This window comes from Pteronotus mesoamericanus, unplaced genomic scaffold (assembly GCF_021234165.1).
Source record: "Pteronotus mesoamericanus isolate MK-2021 breed Mesoamerican mustached bat unplaced genomic scaffold, CSHL_Meso_final scaffold_167, whole genome shotgun sequence".
In the NCBI taxonomy this organism is placed as follows: domain Eukaryota; kingdom Metazoa; phylum Chordata; class Mammalia; order Chiroptera; family Mormoopidae; genus Pteronotus; species Pteronotus mesoamericanus.
Genome location: NW_026555308.1, coordinates 1237162 through 1252264, shown reverse-complemented (window position 1 = coordinate 1252264; position 15103 = coordinate 1237162). Strand labels below are relative to the sequence as shown.

Sequence of the window (15103 nt, the reverse complement as noted above, 5' to 3'; positions counted from 1 at the left end):
AGGAACGAAAAAGCTCCCTCTGCAGAACCAAGCACGGAGTACTTAGCGGCCATGAAAGGAAAGAGTGAACGAGAGGCGGCCGGAGAGGGAGGACGGAGTGCCCAGTGAGCAGAAAGCTGTGTTCTGGCCTCCGCCGGCAGGCAGGCAGCTGCGGGGTGCTCCACTTCACAGGCCCAGGTGAGGCCCACCTTGGGTATCACCGTCCTGACTGCGGGGACCAGGAGTCACACTTCACCTGCGCTCCCCGGGACTCCAGAGGAGGACGCGATGTATATTTATTGAGCATCTACTGTGCGCCAGGTACTCGGGACACGGCGTAGAGAGGAACGAAGGCGCTGGCAGTGAAGGAGCTCGCGTAGCGGGCGCTCCGAGACCCCCGTCCGCGGTGGTCGTCATTGCTGGTATTTTCAGTGTTGGGACTGTGGAGACTGGCCCGGGGTCGGTGCCGCAGGGAGGGCGGGGGTTGGGGGCCGGAGGCTCGCTGGGAGGCGCGGGCACGACGGGGAACTGAGGTGAGCGCAGGGTGAGACAAATGCGGAGAGAAGTTTGCGTGGAAGAGGGGCGTAGCCTCGGAGCGCCCCGCCTATCAGGCCCCGCCTCGTAAGGCAACACCCTGCAAAAGCAAAGGGCGGAGCCACAAGGCGCCCCGCTCCTCTCCGTACACGGTGGCGCAGGGGGCGGAGCCTGAGACGCCGCGCCCCTAGCTCAGGAGGCGGAACCCCAAGACGCCCCGCCTCGTCGTGCGGGGCGGAGGGGGAGCCGGTGGCGGGCCGCACTGCAGCGCGAACGCGCGAGCGGGTGGCGGTGGACAGAGCGCGCGGCCGGGCCCGAGCGAGGAGCGGGCGTAGCGCAGGCAGACAGGCCACAGCCGCCCCTGGATCCCGTCCCGCCATGCCGTCCTGCAGGCCCCGCCTGAGTCGCGGCCGCCAGCGCCGGGCGGGCTTGGGGTCGGGGCCATGAGCTCGCTACCCTGACGATGCGGCCAGCCCGCCTGGCGCTCGCCCTGGGCCTGGGCCTGTGGCTCGGGGCGCTGGCGGGGAACCCCGGGCGCGGCTGTGGGCCCTGCGCGCCCCCTTGCCTCTGCATCCCCGCGCCCGGTGCCGCCTGCCGCGTCAATTGCTCCGGCCGCGGACTGCGGACGCTCGGGCCCCCGCTGCGCATCCCAGCGGACGCCACCGCGCTGTGAGTAACTCGCTGCCCCGCAACACTGGCCGGGCGGTTGCCATGGAGCCAGGCGGGCGTGAGGACCTTGTGGGGCGGTGGGGGCCTAGCGGGGCGCAGGGCGTCCGGAGGCCTCCGCGCGCCTGCACCCTCCTGGGAGAGGCCCGGCCGGGCGCGCCGCCGGCCTGGCGGGCCTCGCAGGGCGTGGGCGCGTCCCCGGCCTCTAGAAGGGGAAACGGAGTGCGGGCCAGGCCTTTCCCAGGGCGAGGCTCCAGCGTAGTGAGGTCGGCCCGACTAAATAAGGAAAACTTGGGATCGCGGCCGGCTGTCAGCCCGCCTGGCGTGGGCCAAAGGGAAAGAGAACAATCCCGGTTTCTGTGAAAGCAGAGACATCCCACCCGGTGGGGCTCTGCAAACGCGAGCTGATGGGGGGCCTGTGGCAGCATGCGGGGGCGGAGTGGGGCGGTCTCTGAACGGAGTCTGCAAACACTTAAACGCTAATTAGAGACTAATAGGATTGTGCCTGGCGGGTACCCAGCACCTGAAAGCCAAGAAGGACGCGAAGAGGCAGGGAAGGCTTCCCCGTAGAGGTGATGGACAGGGATTTGATGGATGTATAAGAATTGACCTGAAACTTAAGGATGGGCAGGAAGGTGTGTCTAGGGGAAGGGAGGAGGGAACCTAGTGTGCCAAGACCTGGAGGCTGAACTTGGTTGTGTGTAGATGTAGGGTACATCCCCAGTGTGGCAGCTTGCAGGGAAAGTGTGAGGGAGTGGGGGCCCCACAGGAGGTGGGCAGGGATGCTGAAAGGCCTCGAGTGTCCTGCCTAGGGCTCTGAGGTTATCCTGGGACTAGCGAGCGCCTGGGGTTTAAAATTTCAAAAAACTGTTTTCAGGTTTGCATTTTGGAGGTAGTAATGAGTCAGCCTTTATGGATTACTTGCCTTGAGTGAGGTCCTATACCAAGTTCTTATTGTGGTTGTCATGCTTAACTCTCACCCTAATCCTCTGAGGTGAAGGTACAATGAAGATCACTGTTTTACAGATGAGAAAACTGAGATGAAGGTGATGCAGTTTGTCCAAACACAAGTATCAAGTAAAAACCAGTACATGGCAGAGCTGGGTTGGACTGTGAGGTGCCCAGGATCCAGAATTGGGATAAAAAATTTGCAAGAGACCAAGAGTTGCAGTTTTTCCTGGCGCTGGGGGGAAGGCTCAGGGCCTGCTGATCCACATCCCTATGGTCCTGTTTGGATTTCTTGGGCACTTCCAGGCATATAAGACAGGACTCCATCTCTTCTTGGCTGCAGATTGTTAAATCTGGGGGTAGGCCCTGGCATTCAGTGTTGTAACATTGTTCCGTGGGTGACTGCAGCATGTGGCCATTTTTAATCAGGGGGCCTGGTGGTCAGTATTTGGATTTTGGGGGTGGGTGGGAAGTAGGGGTGTGTGCTTCTCCTGAATGTTCTAGCTGTTCTTGGGGCTTTGCCAGGTGGACTTGGGGGAAGGTTCTCCAGGACCAGCCGGGAGCCACGGGGGCTGTGCCGGGCCATCATCCTGCTCCATGAACACTAAAGCGTTTGCTGTCTTTGCTGTCACTTTCGAGATGAGCGCCCTGCCTGCCACAGCGCTCCCATAGTTGCATCAGACCCACCCTACCCCTAGTTTCTTGATGCTGTGGGCGAAATTACCTTTGTCCCTGGTGGGCTGGGAGCTGCTGGGGATCTCGGCTGGCTCCTGCTGACTCATCGGAGCTGGCCTCTGGGAGCTATCCAGGGAATAAATGATGGTGGTGGGTCTGAACTGCATCAGGGCACATACTCAGGAGGCCCTAGGAGACAATGATGGGGTCCAGGGCTAGTGCCTTGGCATGTGTCCCCTTAGACTCTTCTTCTGGTTTTTGGAGGTGTTGGGAGCTGGCAGCCTGGACCAGCCTGCGCTGGCAGGATTCCCAGGGTTGTTGGCCCCTCTGAGTGTGTGACAGGACCCTGGGAAGTAGGTGGATGGGGAATAGAAACTTCACGCTCTTCTTTACATCCCCAAGCTGTTTCTGTGAGATTTCCAGAGGCTGGGGACGAGAACCCAGGGGAAATTGGGCCCTTGGGTACAGATAATAAGGCATCCACTGGTTCCCCATGTGCACTCTGTGGACTGCCCCAGCCATTCTGCCTATCAACCCTCTGACCGCCCTCCTCAAAGAGAGGGAGATAGGTGAGTTTTCTCTTCTCCAAGAGAGAAAGGCTGAGATTGGAGTAGCCAGGGAGGCTTCTGGGCGAATGTACGCGTGTGTGGGGGACCCAGCAACCTCCTCTTGCAGGCTGGGGCCTGGTGCCTCTGTTATCAGTGTCTTGCAGCCACCCCTCTATTTGAGACTCCTTGGCCAACCTGAGATGTGGCAGGACAGCCAGGTCAAGACCTGGGTGGAAGTCTAGCCCATGTGGTACTCTGGGCTACCGGCGCTCCGAGCCCCCAGCCTTCCTTGGGTTAACCCATACTACCTGGAGGTGGCAGCCTGAAAATGGCGAGGTCAGCAAAATGCTGCTGCTCTGCTCTTAAAACTTTATCATGGAGAATTTGAAGATATATAGAGGCAGAATAGCCTGGTGAACCTCATGGACTCACTGCTCTGTGGCTTATCCTGCCCCTCCACACCCTGAGCCATTTTTAAAAAATATATTGTAGCATCTCATGTAATCTGTAAGCATTTTGGAGTGTATGGCAGCACCATGATCATACCTACAACAGTGAGTAATACAAGTTCAGTGTGTTCAAATTTTTGGCTGTCTTAGTTAGTTTTAATAATTTGAATTAAGATTCAAATAAGGTCCACACAGTACAATCTGTTGATGTATAGGCTTCGCCTTCCTTGCTTTTTTGCCTTGTGTGATTTGAGACTGGCTTCAACAGTGCCTGGTCTATGTGCAGTCTCCATCGCCTCATCCACTGTATCCCTCTGCCCTCTGCTTCCTCTTGATTGATATTTGGGTCCAGAGCTGCACTGTGTGGCAAGTCACATTTCAAGTGCTCTGGAGCCACTTGTGGCCAGCAGTTACTGTGTTGGAAAGGACAACACTAAGACAAAATTTCATTACCACTGAAATTTCTAGATGTGGCAGCACTGCTGCTCCAGGTGTGGTTGACTTTGGCTAAGCATTTCTCACGTATTGTGTGTGGCTAATTTTGACCAGGGGCCCATACTAGGTTTTATGGACTGCCTTGTGCATGTTTCAGGTCTGGGACTAGGCTAGAAACAGGAATTCAGTAGGGACTTGGTTTGCTGATAGTCTCTTGGCTGGGAGCACTCAGGGCCTCACTTCCTTGCCTGTAACTCTAAATAACAGGAGAGTGTGCGGGAGCCTCAGCCCCTGGTGTCTGCACAGGACATGCATGTGAGGGAAGGTGAGCAAACCCCTGGACTTGGTCTGGGCCTAGTGTGTGTGTAACATGTTAGACTGCAGGTGCCACATGTGTTGCTTGCCTGAAGGGCTGGCCCGGCAACAGAGGATCCCCTCTGTGAGCCCCGGGCATACGGAGGGCCTGACTGCTATGTGCCAGCCCTGTGCCAAGGGTCTTGTGAGGGTCAGTTATGTGGCAGCCAGTGTTGAACCAAAGACACAGATGATGAGGAGGGGTCCACTTTGGAGGGGCTGCCAGGAAGGTCCCCTCCCAGTGTAAGTGACATTGAAGTCAAGATTCAGTGCTTGCACAGGAGTCATCGAAGGATTGGCGAGAGTATCCCAGGCAGAGGGGACAGCTTGGGAGAGTCTCAGATAGCGGGGTGGGAGGTGGGGCCTTTATTGAGAGAGCAGATAGGGGTAGCATTGAAGGATCTAGAGGGAAGTGGCATGGTTGGCATCTTCTAGAAGGAACACTGTATGCTGTGTGGAGATAGCAGGTATTGGGAGGACCTGCGTGTCCTGCACACTCTGCTGGCCTCACACTCACCTTCCCTGAGCTGCAGCAACAGCTGGCACTTGGGAAATCAGATGCTAAATGTGTGTGTAATGTTTGTTTCCTGATGAGACACAATGCAGATTTGCCAGAACTGTGGACAGGAGGGCACATACACCTCTGTATGTGGTCCCCTGAACAGGGACTGCAGAGTGGAGAACATGTGCAAATCATCTGTCTGATGAGGGACTTGTAGCCAGAATATACAAGGTCCAGCAGAAGTAACGCCTGCTTGAGTGTGGTTGGTAGGGTAATAGTATGGGAGCAATAATTTATAGTTTTAATTTGAACATTTCACTTAAAACATCATATGGTGTGCTTGAGTGTGATATTGTTATGTTACAGAATTACATGCATATGATTTTGTAACAAAAGATTTTGTGCCAGACTCTGTATAGAAAACCCTTATGCCTCAATGCAAAAAAGACAAATGACCCAATTTAAAAGTAGGCAAAGGATTATCTCCAAAAAAGATACACAAATGATCAATCAGCACACGAATAGATGCACAATGTCTAGCTTTCAGGGAAATACACAGTGAGATACACAGCGGGATGCTAACACCAAAAAGACAGACAATAATGAGTATTGGTGATGATGGGGAGAAATTGGGACTTTCCTTCACTGCTGGTGGGGAGGTAGAATGGGGCAGCCCTTCGGAAAACAGGTGAGCAGTTGCTCAGGAGCATAAACATAGAGCTACCATAGGACCTAGCAATTTTGCTTCCAGGTGTCTACCCAAAAGGAATGAAACATATGTCCATACAAAAAACTTGTATACAAATGTTTCTCGCAGCATTATTCATAGTAGCCAAAGGTGGAAACAACTCAAATATCCATCAGTAGATGAATGGATAAACAGAACACGGTCCATTCATACAGTGGAATATTACTCAGCCATAAAAAGGAATGGAATACTGACACATGCTTTACATGGATGAGTCTTGAAAACTTGATGACACAAAAGGTCACACATTGAATGATTCCACTGATATGAAATGTCCAGAACAGACAAATCTATGGAAGCAGAAAGCAGACTAATGTTGTTTACAGCTAGGGTGGGGGATGGGAGTGGGGATGATGGACAAGGAGAGCGATGTGTCTGGGGTGATGAAAATGTTCTGGAATTAGGTAGTGGTGATGGTGGCACAACCTTGAGAATATACTGAATTGGATACTTTAGAAGGGTGAACTTTATAGTACGCGAATTATGTCTGAATTAAACAAGTCTCAGAAGAAAATGCCCAGGGTGGTGGCCCCCTCCCCACTACTGCCTTATCCTCTCCCACTAAGGTTACCAAGTCCCAGGCTCCATACTAGGTCCTTTCTGACCTTTATCTCACGGCGCCTCACTCAGTGCCGTGGAGGTAGAACTGTTCTTGGTCCCATTTTACAGACCAAGACGGTAGTCTCCTGGAGGCTGAGTCACTTCCTGGGGTCATATGGCTGGAGTATTGTGGCAGAGAGGTGATTTCATCAGCACGCTTTGGGGCACATCCCTGCAACTTCATACAGGGCCCTGGGGTACAGCACCAGCAACCTGGCTCATGAGCCATAGAGAGGTGGCGGTGGGGGTGTCCCTGAGTGGGACCAGGTGGGCTCTGGGCTCAGGCCGCACCTACTCACTTGGTTTAGCCCTTCCCACTCAGACCTCCCTTTGCTGTTTCTGTTCTGGTCCTTCCTCCTGACTTCTTGTTTGATTTTAGGAGGGCGACATGGGAGCCCAGGAGTAGGGCATTCAGGCCCTGGGTCAGACTTGGTTCACATCCCAGCTGCTCCTACATTTCCTGTGTGTCCTTGTCCGAGTCACTCAGCATCTCTGAGCTTTACTTTCCTCACCTGCAAAATGGGCACCATGAGTGGATACACCTTACAGGGTTGTGGGGCCTCAGAAATTAGAGCATGTGATATAGCCACAGGGCTCCGTTGCTGGTGGTCCCAACAATTGTAGCTGTGTTACCAAAGTGGCCCCCTCCATCCCTCCTTTCCATGTTCACAGCCCATCACTGTGTCCCCAAGCACTGGCCACCGAGAGATAGGCCCCTAGGACCTGTTCTGCTGTGGAGCAGCCGGAACCCAAAAGCATGAGTTGAAGTGCCCCTGAGCTGATGTACATGTGCCATGACTTTGTTGCTCAAACCAAATGCCAAAGCAGACAGGAGAACAACGGAAGAGCCTGAGCAGGTAGATTCCTATACACCCCGCAGCTCCCAGGCAGGGAGACCCATGTCCAGAAGCGCAATCTGACCCCAGAAGTGCCTTCAACTCAGGGCCACACAGCTACTGGGATTCGTCACACCCAGGCCTGGCATGTTCCTCTTGTGTTCTTAACTCAAGAGGATCCCCGTCTGGGGATCTAACCCGCAACCTAGGTATGTGTCCTGACTGGGAATTACCCCAAAACCTTTTGGTGTACAGAACGGTGCTCCAACTAACTGAGCCACCAGCCAGGGCTAAGCCTTTGTTTTTGATGTACTCAGGTGGGGATATGTAACACAGTGAAGTTATGAAGTGTGAACAGAGTGCTATGAGCTCTCGTGTGCACCTTGTTTTTGATGATGTGGTGGCCTCAGAACCTGCCTGCCTGTAAGCTGCTCAATGTCCCCCTGGCACATTGTCCCTGCTGCCACCTCGGCTGCCACACCCACATCCTTGTGATTTCACTGGGGCAGCTAACTGATGAGGTGCTTCCAGAGGAGGTGCCTCTGGCCGCCCCCCTGCCCCAGACTCAGTTTTCCTTTGCTTGTTTTCGGCCTGCAGTCCCCCCCACCCCGACTCCCCAACAAGGCCACGGCATCTCCTGGTAAACTTCCTAGTGGAAGCCTCCCTAGCGGGGCCTCCTTGTTCTGTCTTCCAAGGCTGTGCCTTGGGACCACCAGCGTGTGACAGCTGGCCGGGCTAGTTGGTACTGCCGGATGGGGTCCCACCCTCAACCGCTCCCAGCTGCCCCTATGCGAGGTGGGCCAGGAGTGCGGAGACCCTGGCTATGGTTTGGTTTCCAGTGAAGAAACCATTTTGGATGGAGATGGACATTTTCCTCTCTGGAACATTGTGTGGTGGCCAGTGCCAGCAGTGAGAACCCAGTGGGTCCAGCCTGCCAAGCGCTCTGGAATGAAAACATCCCGTTTCTCCCGCCACTGTCTGGGGTGGTGCGGTGTCTGGGCTTGGGCACACTGGGGGCCTGGCCCTCTGTGCTAGGTGTCTGCGTCTCCAGCTGGCTGAGGCAGCAGGGGCACTGCTGAGCGAAAGGCAGCTGGAAAATGCAGCTCATGTCCTTTCCCCCTGGAACACCTCATTCTCTGTTGCTTGGCAGCCATCTCCATCAGGGGGCCCCGTGGTGCCCAGCTGCTGATGCCAGGGAGGGGCTGCATTTGGGGGCCAAGGTAGGCAGAGCTCTTTCTCTCCCTGAGGAGCCTGTGGGCCCAGCCTGGCAGAGTGTGGCGCTCCCGACTGTAGCAGCCCCCGTGCCCGGAATGTATGGAGCCCGCTCCTGTAATCCTGTGGGGCTACCCTGGAAAGGGCTTTGTCCGAGGAAAAGCAGAGCCAGCTTTTCCTTCCAGTCGAGGTGGGGTATGAGGGCCAGGGCTTAGGGCAAGGCCAATGCCACTGGGGGCTCAGGGCTCTGTGCCTCCCAACTTCTCTGTAGCCTGGGCATCCGGCTGTGTCATGCCACTGGCTGTGCCCAGCAGCCGAGTGGATGGTGGGATTGCTGGAAAACCAGAGGCCCTGTGCTGGCCCCCTGGCCCGCGTGGGGAGAGCCCCGCCCGCGTTTCTCCTTCATGCTTCGGATTCTGAGGAAGTGATGGTGGGGTGAGGGAGGCGGCCTTCCTGAGCCTCAGCATTCCCATCTGTAAGGAGATAGTGTAGGAGTGCCCAGGGACACGCCAGGTGACTGCAGTGCCTGGGCAGGGGGCCTAGGTGCTGGTTCTTTTTCTCCCCTTATCCTGGAAGGGAGGCCCCGACTCCCCAGCTGCAGGTGGAAGGGTGAACCGGGCCCCTCTCCTGGACAGGCGCCTTCCTTCCCAGCCTCCGGCCCCCGACCCTGGCCTGTTAATGCCCCGACAGTGGCTGATTTCCAGACGCACCTCCTCGGGGCTGGGCTGTGTGGAGGATACCCCACAGCTTCATCTCCTGCCTGAGGCTTCCCTCCCTATCACTGCCCGTGGTCCCAGGGGGATCCTGGGCAGTCAGTGTCACTGCACCAGATGCCCATGGCTCATCCTAGTGACAGTCTAGTAATGGGATGGCAAAGCTCCTTGAGGGAACTCTGGAAAACGACCTGTGAAATGGTCACTGCCTGCTGTTCCAGTGCCACGGGGTTGGGAGGCTCTGGAGCTTTCTCACACAGGCCTTTCCCTCTAGTCTTCAAGGCTGAGACATTCCCCCATCCCCCCTGCTGATTCCCTGGACCCTAGTTTAGACCCAGGTGGGCATGGGAGCCTGGACATAGAGCCGAGGTGGGCCTGATGGGCCCCCGCTTCCCCTTTTCTCTCGTGGGCCTGCCCCCGGCTCACCACCCCCCCTTTTCATCCTCTCCAAATGTTTTTCTTCAAATCAGCTCTCTCTCCTAAACTTGAATTCATTAATTTAAGCGTCATCATTTCCGGCCCTGGAAGCTAGCCTTACTCTCCATAAATAGAAGGGAATGAAAACAGAATGAGGTTATTAGACTCAAACTGGCGCAGGCGTTGGGCTCCTGGATGCCTGACCCCAGTGCTGAAAGGAGCCATTAGTGAGGTATAAAGGCGGCAAGTGGGTGGCACTGCCTGGCCTGAGGGCTGAGGGGTGGGCAGGGATCCCCTGAGGGACCCAGGACCAGCACTGTAGCCTTTCTTCCCTTCTGCCTGGCCCTGGCTTCCAGGGACCTTGTTTGGTGTTTCCATTGCTGGGCTAAGAAGAACCTATTTCTCCCCGGAGCCTGTGTGGCCTTCAGGTAGAGGATAGGCTGGCTCAGCAGGGCCCACTGAGGCTCTAGTTCCAGGAGCCCTGAGGGCTTGGGTTGGAGCGAGGAACCTAGGCCTGTGCCCTGGATGGGGAGTAGGGTGCCTTCTGCTGCCCACTGTGCTGTTCTGTCCTGCCAGAGGGAGGAGGCAGCTGCTGGCTTGGGAGGAGCAGGTTACATAATGTGCAGGCGGCCCCTCTGGAGCCCATTCCCCTCAAGCCCAGTATCCAGTGCACCGGCCAGCTCTGGGGTGGGGGTGCTGGGCTGGGGCCTGGCACTTACCCCCGCCACTGACCACATGTGTCTGGAATGTGCAGATGTTTCCTTGGGGGCTCCGGCTGGTCCCCAGACCTCACCCAGCATCTGGACTGGGGAACTCTAGACTGGGGAGCAGGCACCCAGGCCACTCCCCTCCTTGGCAGAGGGAGAAACTTAGGCAGTTCTGGGCTGCTTCCTGGCTTGTCCGGGGGCTTTGTTTTCTTAGCTCTAAAAGGGACTTCCCTTGGAGCCATCCAGGGAACACTCCAGACCTGCTGTCACTTGAAGCCCCTTTCCATCTCTTCCTGCTGGGGCCTTGGGACTCCTTCCCTTCCCTTTCTTCTCCCCTCTCTCCCTTCCCTCCCCCGCCTCCCCTGCCTCCTGCAAGGCCTCGGATGTGAGCAGGGGCAGAGTCCTGTATGGGGAGGGCGGGGGGGAGCTGCCTTTGTGCGTCGCATGGGGGGCCCTCAGAACCTTCTGTTGGATACCTCCAGCATGGCGGTGGAAGCAGGGATCTCTCCCTGCCTTCCCACACCCTACTCTAGCTCTTGCTTGGAACAGGAAAGACCAGAGCCAGAGGCACAGAGATGTGCCGTTGGGTACCCAAACCCTGAAGACAAGGATGCAAGCCTAGTGAAGGCTAGTGGCCCGCCCCTTGAGAACGTCTGACCTGGAAGGCAGGGGGAGTTGGGACCACCCCTGTGTGGGGGCCGGCTGGGCTCCTCAGTGATTGATGGGGCACTGATGGGGAGGAGAAGGAGGGCCAGGTGTGTAGGGTAGACCAGGAATCTTCCCTTCTCCTCCAACATGCTTGCCTTTCTTGGAGTAGAAGAGGGGACAGCCAAAGGGATGGGCTGGAAGTGAGAGTCCCATCTCTATGGGGTTTATGTTCAGTGCTGCAGGCAGTGGGGACCCCTCCCAGCCCTATCCCTGGTGCCTAGGGAGGCGATACATGTCCTGTGCTCTCATAGATATGTGCCTGTTCCCAGGTCACCTCTTCCTCCAACTAACTGTCCTGATCTCTCCAGCTACGGCATCCCTGGAGGTTGCTGGCTTGGGGTTTATAGGGATCTGGGAGGGTCCAGCTGGCTTAGAGGGTGGGCCCTGCTTGGCCTAGGCCCTCTCAGGGTGCTGTCCAGCCAGGCTGCTGGCTCTTCCCCCATGGGGCTGGCCACTGCCCTGCTTGACCAGCCTCTGCTGCTTCTGCCCACTGTGTGAGCAGGCTCCTTGGGCCTGCTGTGTCTTGTCAGCCCTGCCCCCACCATGTCGTTCTCCCGGCAACTTTTACAGGACTGTGGGGGAACTGTGTGGGGGCAGGGAGTCAGACTTCAATGACATCACCTGGGGGTGCAGAGGAAGCCTAAGGGCTGGAGAGGGGATGGGGCTGGCCCGTGGCCTTGGTGTTCTCCCATAACAGCGATGGCAAAAACAGATGGAGATGTGGAAAGTGGCTGTTCAGGGCCTCAAGGCTGTGGGGCCGGGTGAGGACTCTACCCATGTCCCCTTCCAGTGATTCTCCCCAAGTGACCCTCCCCTATGACCCCTCCAGGGACCCCCAGTCCAGTATCCTCTCTGCTGCTATTCTTCCCACTGTATGCTGAGTGTAGAGATGGGCGGCGCTGCCCACTGTGCACCCTAGAAGAAAGCATGTGCCCGCTCCGTGGCTCCCAGCCTCACTGTTTAAAAAAATTTATAGGTTTGAGAGAGAGAGAGAGAGAGAGAGAAGGAAACATCTGTTTTTTGTTCCACTTATTTATGCATTCATTGGTTGCTTCTTGTATGCGTCCTGACCGGAGATCAAACCCACAACTTTGGCATATCAGGATGACACTCTAACCAACTGACCTACCCAGCCAGGGCCCGGACCCACTTCTAAACCAGTGTCTGGGCTTACCTGATGCCAGCTGCCAGACCCACGCGAGAGCAGACAGGGAAACTAGGCTCAGGTCGGGAGAGCAGAGGTGACCTGTCTCCTGGCCCACAGAGACTGCCACTCCTGAAGTTCACACTCCGGGCATGGATTCCTGTCCTACAGCCCTTGGGGGAAGCAGACTGGCATGTGCAAGCATACACCCCCCGTTTCCAGAGGGGGAACCTCAAGTCTCGGTGAGAGCAGTGTGGCACCTAGCTCAGCTGAGCCAGGGCAGGGATCTGACCCTGAGCCCACAGTGCCAGCTCTTGGAGTGGAGGAGGACTCGCTGCCCTAAACTCCTTGGCTGGAGTGGCTCCTGACCACCCTTGCCCACCCCCTTGCCATCTGCTCCCCTCTGACGCCCTGTCTCCTGGCCCTGTGTCCTCCCTCAGCCCCTGCTCCAGGCCCCCTTGGGCAGCCTGTCTGTCTCCTCTGCACTGAAGCCCCCACACCCCGTTTCTCCTACTTCAAGAGAATGAGAATGTGGAAAATCTAGGGTACCTGTCTGCTCTTCAGAATGGGCTTGTTTCTTTGCACCTCCTTCCAGCACTTTCTTTCTTTTCTTTTTTTTTTTTAAATTTAATCTTTATTGTATTTTTTTTTCCACCAGCGCTTTCTTTAGTTCTCAGTTTGAACAGTTGCAGGGAGAGGGGGCTGCCTTTCACACCTGCGTTTCTCCTGTCGCTGTGCGCTGCGAGGGGGTGTCAAGCCACACCAGCCGATGGGCTTAGGGCTCTCAAACCATAAATCATGTCTCGTGTCATAGGTGAGGGGGAAAGAATGTCTGTGCCTCTCCATATGTGTGGCCACACTGGTTCCCAAAGCAGCCAGGCTCTCACAGTGGTGGCGGCATGACAGCTGGTACCTGTGTTGCCATTTGACCTTCTTGCTGGGAGGAGAGCCTTGCCAAATTAGGTGTCCAGGCGTGCTGCCACTTGGTCAGAGCAGTGGTAGGGCTGCGATGGGTCCTCTGGCAGACGCCCCGTCCCTGTCTGGTCCCAGCAGGGACTCTGACCCAGCAGCGCCTCCCTTGCCCTATAGGACCCCAGTCCTGTCCTGCAGAGGTTCCACTGCCCGGAGGACCTGCCTTCTCTTCTGCCAGCCTGGCCCATCTGTCCATGTGTGAGGTTCCTCTCACAGCTTTTTTTGTGGAGCCTCTGATTCACTGGAGGACCATGGTCTTCCTCACCTGCTGCCTGTACCCTCCTACTGAGGCCTCCCATGGCCTGGCCCCCCACCACCCGCAGGCTGAGACAGCATCAGCTGAGCTTTTCATGTCCTTGTGCCATCTCCTCATGGAGTCCCTGGGTGGCTACTGCACTTTACAGAGAGCAAGAGAGGCCAGGTTCCCAGAGCTAGCTGCTGGAATCCCTATTCCACCTCCCCACACTCCATTAGTGGAAGCCACAGGGGGACAGGAACCCCCCTGGGCCTGGCTCCCTACCTTAGCCATTCAAAGGCCAGCGGTGCCCCTCCAAAAGCGCCCTAGGTAGCCCCCTGCCTATGTTGTGAGCTAGGATAGCAGGAACAGCCTAGATAAGACCCAGCCCCCAGCCCCTGTCCTTGGTAAGTAGCCAGTATTCAAGTGTTGGTTGCCTTGAAGCACCATGTGGCCAGTAGGTCTTCAGGGAGGAGCAGTGGTCAGTGGTTGGGGTGGGGGACATTTCCTGAGCCTGGTTCCAGAGGTGGTCCTTGTCATTGTGAGCTGGGCAGAGGGACTGTGCCAGGTATCCGGCCTGCCAAGCCGTGGGACCCTTTCTCCCCCTCACTTTTGTGTGCCTGGACTGGCACTCAGTGCCTCGGCTCCCAGGAAGACCTTGTTTCACGCCAACCATCCTTGCTAAGCCCCTGCTGTGTGCGGAGCAGGCTGGAGAGAGCAGGGCCCATCCCAGAGGGTGGCTGACAGAAGCTAGGCTTCAGGACACCGCCCCCCCCCTCCCCGGGCCGCCATGGGACCTTAGATAGGAGGGGTCATGGAAGCAGGGCAGGTGCCAGGATGGGGGTTTAGACCAGGCTATAGCTGGAGTAGGATGGGGAAGGCTGAGTATTTTAGGGACTGGGTTGGCAGGCCTGGAGGCGGCATTGGTGGACATCCATGTCTCTGCATGACTAGATGGTCTGGTCACTGGTGGGAAGCCAGGGCTGGCGAGAGGCATTTCGAGACATCAGAGGGCAGAGGCTGAGGGGTGGGAGGCCTAGGCCTCATTCATTTGGAGTCTGTGGCTGGAGGTGTCCACTGAGTCTGGGTGGTCCACAGGTCCCCGACTCAGGAGGTGGGTAGGCAGGGGTGACTGTGACCTCTGCCTGTGAGCTGGGAGGGAAAGTGGGATTATTGGCTAAAGAACATGTCCTTGTTGTGTCAGTCTTGACTTTCTTTGCACAGATTCTTTTGGGACCACAGTCTGTTTGAGGAGGTTCTCTTGCTTTCATCCCTCAGTTTGTCCACTCCTACACATGTAGCACAGTCTCACATAGTGTCAGTCCATGTTACAACTTTTCTTGACAGTTCTTGCCCAATTATGCTTCTCACTGAGCCTGTGTGTTATCTTGTTGACCGAGTGGGGTTTTTATTGAGGACGTGTTAACCTCGAGGTTGAATATGGGTTGTTGCCATCACTATGGTCCTTTGCCACCACTAGGGCCCCTCCCTGTTCATCTGGTCTTTGTGCCCCACTATATCTCAGGGACATTCAGAGGCCTCTCCGGCTGGCAGCAGCTGGGCCTCTGGCCCTGGAGACCCCTGGACTGCCCTGGTGTGTTCTAAACCCTGGTGGAGGGGGGATGAAGTCTGCCCTTTGGGGTGTGGGATGGCCTTGCTGGGCCAGGGGGCAGGGGACTGGGCAGGGCCTAGGATCTACAGGGAGGGAAATGGGGCAGGGC

The 15103-nt window shown here is 56.5% G+C and overlaps 1 protein-coding gene across 2 annotated transcripts in view; it reads left to right on the top strand.

Annotated features, from left to right (window-relative positions):
- Positions 1–773: 773 nt before the first annotated feature.
- PKD1 (polycystin 1, transient receptor potential channel interacting) overlaps positions 774–15103 on the top strand; it is a 46336-nt gene continuing 32006 nt past the window's right edge. For both annotated transcript variants that reach the window (XM_054589412.1, XM_054589411.1), the window contains exon 1: positions 774–1182. In XM_054589412.1, coding sequence (XP_054445387.1) covers positions 977–1182 — 206 coding nt within the window. In that variant the 5' untranslated portion in view covers positions 774–976. The remainder of the gene's footprint in view (positions 1183–15103) is intronic.